The sequence below is a fragment of the Mesoplodon mirus genome, assembly GCF_964341445.2.
Source record: "Mesoplodon mirus genome assembly, chromosome: 2".
NCBI classification, from domain to species: domain Eukaryota; kingdom Metazoa; phylum Chordata; class Mammalia; order Artiodactyla; family Ziphiidae; genus Mesoplodon; species Mesoplodon mirus.
The window spans coordinates 175,368,287-175,379,857 of record NC_138977.1 but is presented as its reverse complement, the minus strand read 5'-3'; the positions used below and the strand labels follow the sequence as shown (position 1 = coordinate 175,379,857).

General features: G+C 47.2%; 1 protein-coding gene across 1 annotated transcript in view; it reads left to right on the top strand.

The window, feature by feature from the left end:
- The first annotated feature begins 1,814 nt into the window (after positions 1 to 1,814).
- Positions 1,815 to 11,571, top strand: part of CCDC149 (coiled-coil domain containing 149) — a 100,009-nt gene continuing 90,252 nt past the window's right edge. Inside the window, 1 exon segment of the mRNA XM_082603886.1 lies at positions 1,815 to 1,996. Coding sequence (XP_082460012.1) covers positions 1,949 to 1,996 — 48 coding nt within the window. The 5' untranslated portion in view covers positions 1,815 to 1,948.

Genomic DNA, 11,571 nt, shown 5'->3' with positions numbered 1-11,571 from the left:
CCAGAAGCATTAGCTGTATTCTAGCCTCTTCTTTTTCTCTTGTTCCCTAGAGCACTTGTTTGCAAAACTTTAATGGTAAGCCTTGCAAATCCTCTAGGACAGGGACCGTGGTCTGCAATGCTATTGAATGTGTTCAGGATGAGTACAGGATTTGTACACAACAGGCACTGAATAAAAGTGCTACCTACTAGACTGGCTCCTTCCTGTAGCCCCTGGTCTGCCAGAATCTGCTGTAGAATCTTCTTTAGATGAGGACCCAACAGGTCATGATGCCAGGGCTTCCAGGGAGAGTTCAGGCCATCCAGGCTCCTCATCAGTGGTGTCACCATTTATATCAGTTATCTATTGTTATATAGTAAACACCCCAAAACTTAGGGGCTTAAAACGACAACAGCTTATTTAGCACGTGCTCTGTAGGTCAGCAAATTGGGCAAGGCTCAGCTGGGTAGTTCTTCTGCTGACCTCAGCTGGACTAATTCAGGCATCTGTGGCCACTGGGGGTCAGTGGCCTCACTCACATGTGGCAGTTGGCTGGTTGTTGGCCATGAGTCCTTCATCATCCAGCAAGCTCTTCTGGGCTTGTTTCTATGGTGGTGATCAGAGGTTCCTAAGAGCGTAAGCAAGAATAAGCCCTACTGCACAGGTATTTTACAAGCCTCTTTGTGTAGCACACTTGCAAACGCCACGTTAGCCAGAGCAAGTCACATGGCTGAGCCTAGAGTCAAAGACAGTGGCTGCAACATGGGAATTGACACCATTTTGCAAACAGCCAATAAAACAGGCCAACAGTAGAATGCAATATTTCCAACTCCCAGGGGTAATACTTCATTTTTCAGGTTTCCAAGAGGCTGGGAAGTGTCTCTAGGAGCTAGGAGTCCTAGTTGAGTCTCTGTTTCTCCACCTTTTCTGATAAATGGAGGTAATATCCATCCTGCAGGATTGATTCAGGATCAACAGGGACTAAAACAAATAGATGTTGGCTGCGATGCGTCCACAACTAAAATGGGTTCACAACTTCTCAACCTACATGCTCATCTCTACAGGCAGCGCTTCTGCAAGTATGGAAAGCTCACTACTGGTAGTGATTCAGGACAGGATTTTAGGTGACTGGGGAAAACCACCTTGAATAATATTGACTCATGTGTGAAGATTCCCCTGTCCTCTGTAATGTAATTCCCTTTTAGCCCTTCCTCTTAGGAGAAAGTCTCAGTTTGATGCTAATATGTCTTCAACACCTCTCTTGACCCATGTTAAGCATCACACTCAGAGCTTTCGGTCTTATTTAGAATTCATTACCGTTTTATTTTCAATGTTTTTATTTATGACAGCTGATAATTTAAGAAATAGAAATAAACATTAGTAGCTTAAAAAGCCACGTTAAATATGTAATAACATGTGGTTCATTCATCCATAGGTTCAACAAATATTTGTAGGGCGCCTACTGTGTGCCAGGCCCTGTACCCAACATTCATCCGAGAGGGAAGCAACCCCTTGCCCGGGTGGGGCTTACATTCTAATGGTGAGAGCCGTGATAGTGGTCACGGAATGGCTGGATTTGGGGATTTACTTCTGGTGGGGGACGCCGAGCCGCCTCCCGCTGGGAGAGCAGTAATCCTGCGGTCAGGACCTCGGCCGCCACAAGCGCGGGGTCCGGGGGCTGCGCGGGGCCCGGGGGCTTCGTGGCGCTGTCCTAGGCCGGCTCGGCGGCAGCTGCGGCCCGGCACCGACAGCGGCTCCTCCTCCCCTTCCTCCCGCGGAGGCTGACGTTGAGTCAACAGCGCGGGCGGCCGCAGGAGGCGGCGGCGCGGCGGCTCGGAGGCGCCGGGCCCTCTCGGGGCCGCGCGGGGCCCGTGTGGAGGAGGCGACGGCGGCGGCGCGGCGGGAGGAGGAGGCCGCAGAGGAGGACGGCGGCGTCCATGAGGCCGGCCCGTGCCTGGAGGAGGAGGCCATGAACGGCGACCGGACCGAGAGCGACTGGCAGGGGCTGGTGAGCGAGGTGAGGCCAAGGCGCCGGCCGGGCGGGATGGGCCGGGCCGAGCGGTCGCCAGCCCCGAGCCCGAGCCCCCCGGGTGGCCGACCCCGGCGGGGACTCGCGGGGGACGCGCACCCCGCGGCCTCGGCTGGCTGCTCTCACGCGCCCCGCCAGGTGCGCCGTTCCTCCCGCCCTTTGCGGTCTGCCCGGGCGCCACTTTCTTCCACGCCAGCTGGTGCCAGCCTTTGGGGAGGGGCCTTCCCTCCGGGCAGGGCTGGGCACTGGATTGGCGAGAGGAGCGCGGGGATCCGGGAGTGGGAGCCAAGCCCCACCTGCCTTCTCGGTTGCCGCTGTTTTGGAGCCAAGCGATTGGATGCCCAGTGCTGAAGCGGAAAGGTGGTGCCAGGGGGAAATCCGGGTTCTGGGGCCACGGCCGGGCCAGGTGGAATCACCTGCAGCGGAGGTTTGCGGGGGAGGGGAGTTCCATAGGGTCCTCCGTAGCCTTCGTTCATTCAGTTATTCAATTAAGTCAACACGTTTACCGTGGGCCTTCTGTGTGTAAGGTGGCGCGCCGTTTATCAAAGGAGTGAAACACTGGTGCAGAAGTCATTCGATTTGTGGAAGCAGAGAATACCGTGCCTTCCCCCCCCCCCACCCCCCCGGCCCAACGATTTTGTCAGAAGCACCCCTGGGGTCACCTTTTGGACTCCTATCCTATTCTCTTCAGCCCACCCTAAGAATGGTTTGGCCTGGGAGGGGCTGCCTGACTTCTCCAGGTGAGAGAGAGTGCCGGTGTATCCCTCTCACAGGTAAGTTGTTCGTCCTGACTGACCACCATTTGTGATGGCGGTTAGCCACTTACCCAGCTGTGCTGACCACACCCCGGAAATTCTCCATTCTCTCCCTCCTGAGAACCATCCCCATCCCCGTCCGCATCCCCATCCCCAAGGCCAGCTTGGGCCTCCGTTTTCTTACTTCTATACTCACAATGCAGGGTGTAATGGTTTGCTGGCTTCCTTCCCATGTTGGGTGCTGGAAGGGAAACCTTGTACCATCTCTCTCCTTTAACCATTTCCTGGGCCTCCAGGTCAGTCTGATAACAGTACTTAATGTCCAGTGTATGCAAAGCATTGTATTTCTGAAGAGGAATGGACTGTCATAGCTTCTCCCCGAGTTTAGTTTGTTCCCTCTTGATCTGTATGTAATAACTGGACAGTATTATGATATGTTGTCACGCAGCCTGTCCCCATCTCCTTTGACAGGCTTTATGTTAAGGGACAGATCCTCTGGGGATCTTTTCTCTTGGCTCGTCAAGAATCATACCCAGTGGTCAAGGAAGCTGGAGGTGGTTCTTCATGGAAGTCCAGTGCTGGGCTCTGAAATAGCAGAATGTTCACTACTCCGGCAAATACTTGTCGAATGCCTATTAGGAGTCAGGTACATTGCTCGGTATTTGGGATACAATGGCCACGAAGACAGATGACCCCTTCTGCCCTCAAAGAACTCCTGAAGCGTATGGTATAGTGTGGAAGGAGAGTCACACCATAAACACTAAGAGAATCTTAAAGGGTGGACTGGGAAGGATGGGAAACCAAAGAAGGAAGTTCTTATTGGCATGGCTGTCCCTGGACCGAGGGTGCCTCTGTCTTGCCCTGACCACACAGTATTGCAGTCTAATGGTCTCCCCACTAGGCTGTGTATTTTATTGGCTTTGTTCCAGGTGCCTACACGCTGAGCTCCATACACAGCAGGTGCTCAAAAAATGCTTGTAGAATAAGTCAAGATCCGGATATGGGTCTTTCCGTAGTTGTCCTGCCTATCCCACCTCTGTATCTCCAGAGTAATGCTGTCTTGCCTACAGACATTCATTAAAGCTTAGGACACAGAGGGCACACAGCTCGGGGCTGTGGGATGTGAAAATGAATGCAAGGTGCTTCCCACCTTCATAAGAGCTAACGGCCATTCCTCAAGTCCATCCTTCATATTTAACATTTACACAGCCTCATACTCACAATGGTATAAGGTAGGAATTATTTCTTATTTTACAGATAAGGAAACTGTGGCCCAAACATGCTAAGGAACTTGCTCAGAGCCTCACATCTGGAGGGAGCAGAACTTGAATCCTGGTGCCTGACTCCAGAGCTTGGGATCATTAGGCCACACTTTGTATCTTAATCACCAGTTCATCTGTGTGTATCTTCCCCTGGACAGCAGATTCTCAAAGGAGGGGTCTATGTCTTATTCATCTTTGAATCCTCAGCAACTGGATCATTGTTGCTCAGAGTATGATTTACAGATCATCAGAGTCATTTTGGGAGCAAAGAGTACAAAGAGTTACTTGGCATTTGGGGGAAAAATACAAGTTTCTGGGTCTCTCCCCAAATCTACAGTAGTGCACTGAATTGTGTTCTTCCCCCCATGGATACATCTAAGTCCTAACGTCCCAGTAGCTATAATAAGACCTTATTTGGAAACAGGGTCTTTGCAGATATAATCAAGCTAAGGAACTCAAAATGAGATCATCCTGGATTTAGGATGGGCCCTAAATCTAATGATTAGTGTTCTTATGAGAAAGTAAAGATAGATTTGAGACACAAAGATACAAGGGAGAAGGCTATGGGGAAGCAGAGACACACAGAGAGGAAGTCCACATGAAGAGGCAGAAACTGGAGATGGGCAACGACAGCCAAGGGATGCCAAGGGCTGCCAGCAGCCACCAGAAGCTGGGAGAGGCTTGGAATAGATTCTCCCTCAGAGCCTCCGGAAGGAACCAATCCTGCTGACACCTTGATTTTGGACTTCTGGCCTCCACAACTGTGAGAGAATAAATTTCTGTGTTATAAGCCACCCAGTTTGTAGTGATTTGCTGTGGCAACCACAGGAAACAAATTACCTTACTTCATGAAAGTGCTTAGGGGTGTAGCCCCAAATCTGCTTTTGTTGCAAAGGGAGCTCACCAGGGGATTCCCCTGCACACTCAAGTTCAGCTGCCTGGGCTTCGGTGGGCGTGGAGAAATCTTGTTGGCCCTAGGCAAGTAGGATTCAAAGAAGAGAATGGTCCGTGGCTAGTGGCGTTTGAAAGTGACTTTGGAAGCCAGTGGAAGGAACTGGGGAAGGCATCACCACACATGTGACCTGGGTCAAACGGGCTCCAGTCTGTTTCTACAGAAGTCCCCGGTTCTACCTCCCACCCTGGGTCCACACTCCATTGCCCTTCCTGCCCAGAGCCCTGTGCTCTCTTTCAATCAGTTTGCTTCCTTGGCTTGCCTCTAGGAAGCCGTTTTCATTTAAATGATCCTATAGAGATCAGTTTTATTTTCATATTTTTAGCATAACAAGCTGAAATTACAGCCTTCTCTCAGGTCCTGAAGTAAACACGGCCATGCATGTGAAAGGAGTGTGGCTTCTGTCCTATTCTGGAAATTAAATGTCTGGGGAGGGGGAAGCATTCTTCTCATCACCACCTGAGGTGATCTTTCAAATCAGGGGGAAATCTTGAAAGGCAGTCGTGCAGACAATCCATAACTTTATTTCTAAGATAAAAATCCTGGTCATCTCTCAGCCTACTGCCCTATGATAAACCATGACTAATTCAGTTTCACTATTTGAATTTTGGTTAATTAATTAGATAGCAATCAGTCCTGTATTCCTTGAGCATGCTGTATGCAGTGACTAGGAGGCAGATGTAGAAGATGGTTAAGCCTGGGCCTTTGCCTAAAGTAGAGCCGCTGACATTTGGGGAGGGAAGCTGAACAGGCTTGCAGTCTGAGCCTGTGGATAAGGGTGCAGCTTCGGGTCTTGTTTGTTGACTGAGAACTGAGAGTAAGTCTTGGCTCTACTTTCTCGGTGCAAAACCCAACCCAAGCAGGTTCAGCTCAAAGGGAATTTATCAGCTGATGTTGTGGGTTGAATTGTGTCCCCGCAAAGATATGTTCAAGTCCTAACCTCCTCCCCCCAATACCTGTGAATATGACCCTATTTGGAAACAGGATCTTGCAGATGTTCTCAAGATGAGGTCATTTGAGTGGGCTCCTAATCCAATGACCAGTGTCCTTATAAGAAGAGGGAAATTTGGATGCAGAGGTGCACAAAGGGAAGACGATGTGAAAACACAGAGGAAAGAAGACCGGGTGATGACAGAGGCAGAGATTGAAGTTATGCTACCACAAGCCAAAGAAAACCAAAGATTGCTGGCAGCTACCAGAAGCTAGGAGGAGGCAAGGAAGGGTCTTCCCCTAGAGTCTTATTAGGGATCCTGGCCCTATCGACATTTTGATTTTGAACCTCTGACCTCCAGGACTATCAGAAATTAATTTCTATTGTTTCAAGCCACCCAGTTTATGCAATTTGTTACAGCAGCCTCTAGCAAACTAACACAGCTGCTGTGACTAATCATTCCAAGATAGGGGTGGTGTGGGGCACAGCTGGATTCAGTGCTCAAACAGATGCTTTCTCTCCATCTTTGGCTCTGCTTGGGGCCTGACTTCAGTCTCAGCCTCCCACCCTCTCAAGTTCAAGTCCAGAGGGGAAGACAGAAACTCTTTTGCAGGAGACCCCATAGAACCCCAGGAATCACTTCCTTTGCACCCACTTAGATCCCTCACCTGCCCTGGAAGAAATTACTCAGGAGCATAGTGACCTGTCTCAGGCCTGCAGTTGTGCATGGGGCCCTGCCCAGGACACATGGACTGAGAGTGGGTTAGGGGGGTGGGAACAATTGCCAGAAGAAGGGGAATGGATGTTGAGAGAATCACCATGCCATGAAACTCCTCCGAGCCTCATTTTTCTCATCTTTAAACAGGATCATAAAGCACCTACCCATAGGTGCTCTAATTGTGAGGATCCAGTGAAATCACGCTCGTTAGTGTTTTGCTGTCTGCCTGGCAAGCAGTAAATGTTCAGCAAACATTAGTACAGTGAGGGTGGAGCTCAGGGCACAAACTCAGGTGTTCACAAACTGAAAAATTTATTTTGCTATAACACCTTAATGATGATTACAAACTCCCATTGTAAGGTGGGGGGGGAACATAATCTGGATTGGAATCACACCTCTGCCTGAACTTGTATTTGAGTTCTAGGGGTGGTAAGTAGCACTCAGCCATTGGCAGGGGTGATGGGGTAGGGGGCACACAACTGGTCTGGGCTATTTTTGTTTAGCCACACTGTCCTCATTTCAGTCTAGCATCTGGTCATTGGTCACTGTCAGTCACCGTTGTGTCTGCCCTTGTTCCCCTCTTCTGGCCCTTTGGTGTCTGTACCAGACCCATGCTACTTTGGGTGAATGAAGAACAAGGTGATATACTGCTTCTTCACTACTCTGGGCATGGGGGGCTTTGCTCCCTTGCCCAAGGTGGGGGAATTCAGTCATGTTCTGCTGTCTCTGAATCACTCCTGAGCTGAGGGAAACTTTGAGAAACCATGGTGCAATTTTCTGCATAGACACACCACACCACACCAGGCTGGGTCCAGGGAATTGGGGATTATTTTTTACTTCCTAAGAAAGAAGGGTATATTTGTTAGGGTAAAGTCTAAGCCACTTAACAAAGATACCTATTCCCAAAATATATTGGTTTCAGTGAGGTAGATATTTAGGTCTCCTTTGTGTCATAGTGTGGTGGTCCAGGCTGGGAGAGCAGCCCTGCTCCATGAGTCATTTAAGAACCCAGGTTTCTCCCATCTTGTTTCTCTACTGTTTCTTAGGGGATGGTCCTCAACTGTATAGTTAAAACTAGGTTGTTCATGTTTGTCCCAGCCCATGGAAAGGGGAAAGAGAGAAAGCGGAAGTCCAGGGCAAAGGGCTTTTCTTTAATTAGGGATGACTAGAGAGCTATACGTATCACTTCTCGCATCCCATTTGTCTGAGTGTAGTCACATGGCCACATGTAGCTGCAAGGGAGGCTAGGAAATGTCATCTTAAGCTGGGTATGCCCAACTTAAATTTGGGAGGGTTCTATTAAAAAGTTAGAAAAGTATACAGGACAGGAAAAACACAAACTTATAAAAGGAAGAAAAGGATAAGTTGGACTTTATCAAAATAAACAATGTCTGCTCTTTGAAAGACTCTGTTAAAAAAAATGAAAAGACAAGCCAAAGATGAGAAATTTTGTGCAGAACACATATCTTATATCCAGAATATACAAAGAACTCTCATAACACAATAGTAAGAAAACAATCTAATTTTAAAAATGGGCAAAAGAGTTAAATAGACACTGCACTAAAGAAGAGATTCAGATGGTAAATAAGCACATGAACAGATACTCAGCATCATCAGCCATCAGGAAAATGTAAGTTAAAGCCACAATAAGATGCCACAACACATCTGTTAGAATGGAGAAACAGACACAGAAATAAAAAATGGGAAAACCACGTGCTGATAAGGATGCAGAGTGACTGGAAGTCTCCTACGTTGCTAGAGGAATATAAAATGGTACAACCACTTTTGAAAACAGTTTTACAAGTTCTCATAAAGTCAGACCTACACTAAACCCAACAGCCCAGCAATCCTACTCATAGGTGTTGACCCCAGAGAAATGAAGACACGTGTCCACACAAAATCCTGTATGTGAATGTTTATAGCAGTTTTATTTATAATTGCTGAAAACTGGAAACAACAGTGTCCACTAACTGGCAAGTGGATAAATTGCTACATCCACATCATAGAATCCTGCTTAGCATTAAGATGGAACAGACTACTGTGATGCATGCAAAAACATGTCAAGTGAAAGAAGGCAGAGACTCAAATGCACCGACTGTAAGATTCCACATTTATGAAATTCTTCATAAGGCACAACAAAAAGGACAGAAAAACCAATCAGTGGTTGCCAGAGCCTGGAGTGAGTGAACAGATTGACTGCAGGGGAATACGAGGGAGCTTTTTAGAGTGATGGACATAGTCTATGCCTTGATTGAGTTGATGCCTACATGATTGTATACGTTTGTTAAAATCCATAGATCTGTACACCTCAAAAGGGTGATTTTTTTTCTCTATGTAAATTATACCTCAGTAAACTTAAGTCTTTTAAAAGGGGCGGAATGGATATTGAAGACAGTCATCGCTATAGAGAGCTTTACTCTTTACCTCTCTGATTCCCCAACTCATCAGGTTTCCGACACAACTAGCCACGGCCCCTACATCTCAGTCCCGCAGTCCTTACTCCACTCTCCTGACACCAGGCTGATTAGTGTTCATTCTTAGACATTCAATGATAACCAGGCTCTCTTTCCTTGCACTGTGTCTGCCTTTTCCTCAAATTTGGAGATCTTTTCTAGTCTTTTGGAGAGTCGTGGGGGAGGGAGTTATGGGGAGACTCTTCTTTGCTCTGGTATCTTCTGGTGAAGGACAAGGCCTTCAAAACTGAAAAGCCAGTCACTTTGCTACCAGTGTTCTGCTGAGCACTCTCTTCCTTGGAGAAGGCAAAACTTATGGCTTTTAAAAGGGAGAGGGGTGCTTCCCTGGGGGAGCAGCGGTTAAAAATCCACCCGCCAATGCAGGGGACACGGGTTCGAGCCCTGGTCCGGGAAGATCCCACATGCCATGGAGCAACTAGGCCTGTGCACCACAACTACTGAGCCTGCGCTCTAGAGCCTGCGAGCCACAACTGCTGAGTCTGCGTGCCACAACTACTGAAGCCCGTGTGCCTAGAGCCTGTGCTCTGCAACAAGAGAAGCCACTGCAATGAGAAGCCTGCACACCGCAATGAAGGGTAGCCCCCGCTCTCTGCAACTAGAGAAAGCCCGCATGCAGCAACGAAGGCCCAATGCAGCCAAAAGTAAAATAAATAAATTTATTTTTAAAAATAAATAAATAAATAAAAAATAAAAGGGAGAGGGATATGTGGAGAGAAACAGGGTAGGAGTTATAGGAATTTGAGGCAAGGTAAATAGAGTACCATTTAATATTTCAAAGCATTATTCACATTCATAAGATTAAATGAAAAAACAGTGCAAAATAATGAACAATATATCTTAGATACATATATAGGCAGTTGGTGAAGCTGAAGAAGTGGGGAAAAGCTTCTTAGAAGAAGTAGAACTTGAACTGGGTCCCTCTGCTTTGGCTGAAGAGGGCATGGTGGTGGTGACAGGAAGCAGGCCTGAGCACTGGACTGGTGGTTGGGTTGGCCTTTGAGGAAATGCTCCAGATAAAGCCTGAAACTAGTGGGTTGAGGTATAGCAGAAATGGAGGTTGGATAGCCAGGGTAGACCAGATGGTGAACAACTTCAAAAGCAAGACAGAAGGGTGTACTCTAATGTAGCTGGTAATAGCCTCTGAAAGCTTTTTTAGCTAGAGTGTAAGTTGATGAAAATACTTGGGAAAGATTCATTTCCACTGAACTCAGTAATCACCGAGCCTTTGTCATTCACAAGGCACTGTGCCAGGTAGCGGGAATATAAAGACAAATTTGGTAGCTCTCCCAGGAATCAGGGAAAGACAAGTGAAGCTGAGCTACCAGTAATCTAGTCTTTTCTGTCACCATCAATATTCCCAATTACCTCTTTTGCACCTAGGCCATAACACTTATCATATGGTTCTTTGATAAACCCTTGACTTGTCTCTCTCTCCACTGGGCCCAGAAGATCTTGAACTCCTTGAGGGTAGGGACCATATGTTATTAATTTGTGACCTTAACACTTTTCACTGTACCTTGCCCTTTGTAGGTACTCAGTGAGTGTAGAATATGTGAATGCTTGAATATTTGAATAAATGAAGTCATAAGGAGTTATGGCATCAGTGGAGAGAGAGAAAAAGGGATGACTATGAGATAGATTTTAAAGGAAGACCCATACAGGATTTCATAGCCAATTGGATCAGGAAGATGCAGTAGCATGAGTCCAAGATGACCCTTGAAGTGTGGCCAGAGAGTGGTGGTGATGGGTCTGACAGGGGGTTGGGGGTGACTGAGTCTGGTGAGAAGAGGACAGGTTCTGCTTAGAGCTCTGCATCGTGCAGAGTTTCCTAGGAGTGCTTGAACTCTTGCGAGGCAAGCTTAGTGCTTCCTGGGAACATTTTTGATGAGCAGCTATCCTCATAGTGGCAGGCTAATTTTAGAGTAAGTTTATTAAAATTAGCATGTGGGGGAAAGTGAGCACAACTGCTATTTTTAACTAATGGGATTCATGTTCTCTCCTGTGCAGGGAAATTCGCATATGTGCTTCTAAAATTGACAATTGCTACTCTTATCATGTTAAAAAAATTAATTTAGTGACTTTCACATTGAATAAAATACATTGGCTGAAGATAAGAAGAGGACTTTGGCTAGTCCCTGAATGAAAATGACCAGAGTGAGCAACGTTTCTTACCCACTGCCTGGTTTTCCATCAATAAAACCATAGCGGGGCTTTGGGTACCTCCTGGCAGAGGACTTTGCTTAGTTGAGAGTCTGCATCTCTTTCTGGTCCTTCAGGTAAAAGGGCACCAGTGGTAGGGGACACCTGGTCCCCAAGGAACACAAACCTTTGGCAGATTTTTTATTTTGAAGTCTTCTCATTTTCATTTCACGTCTTCTAGGCTACTCTGTTTCCATTACCTTATGGTATTTATATTGTAATGAACATCTTAAGTTTGTTCAAAATATCATATCTTCTTCAAGCCAATATAC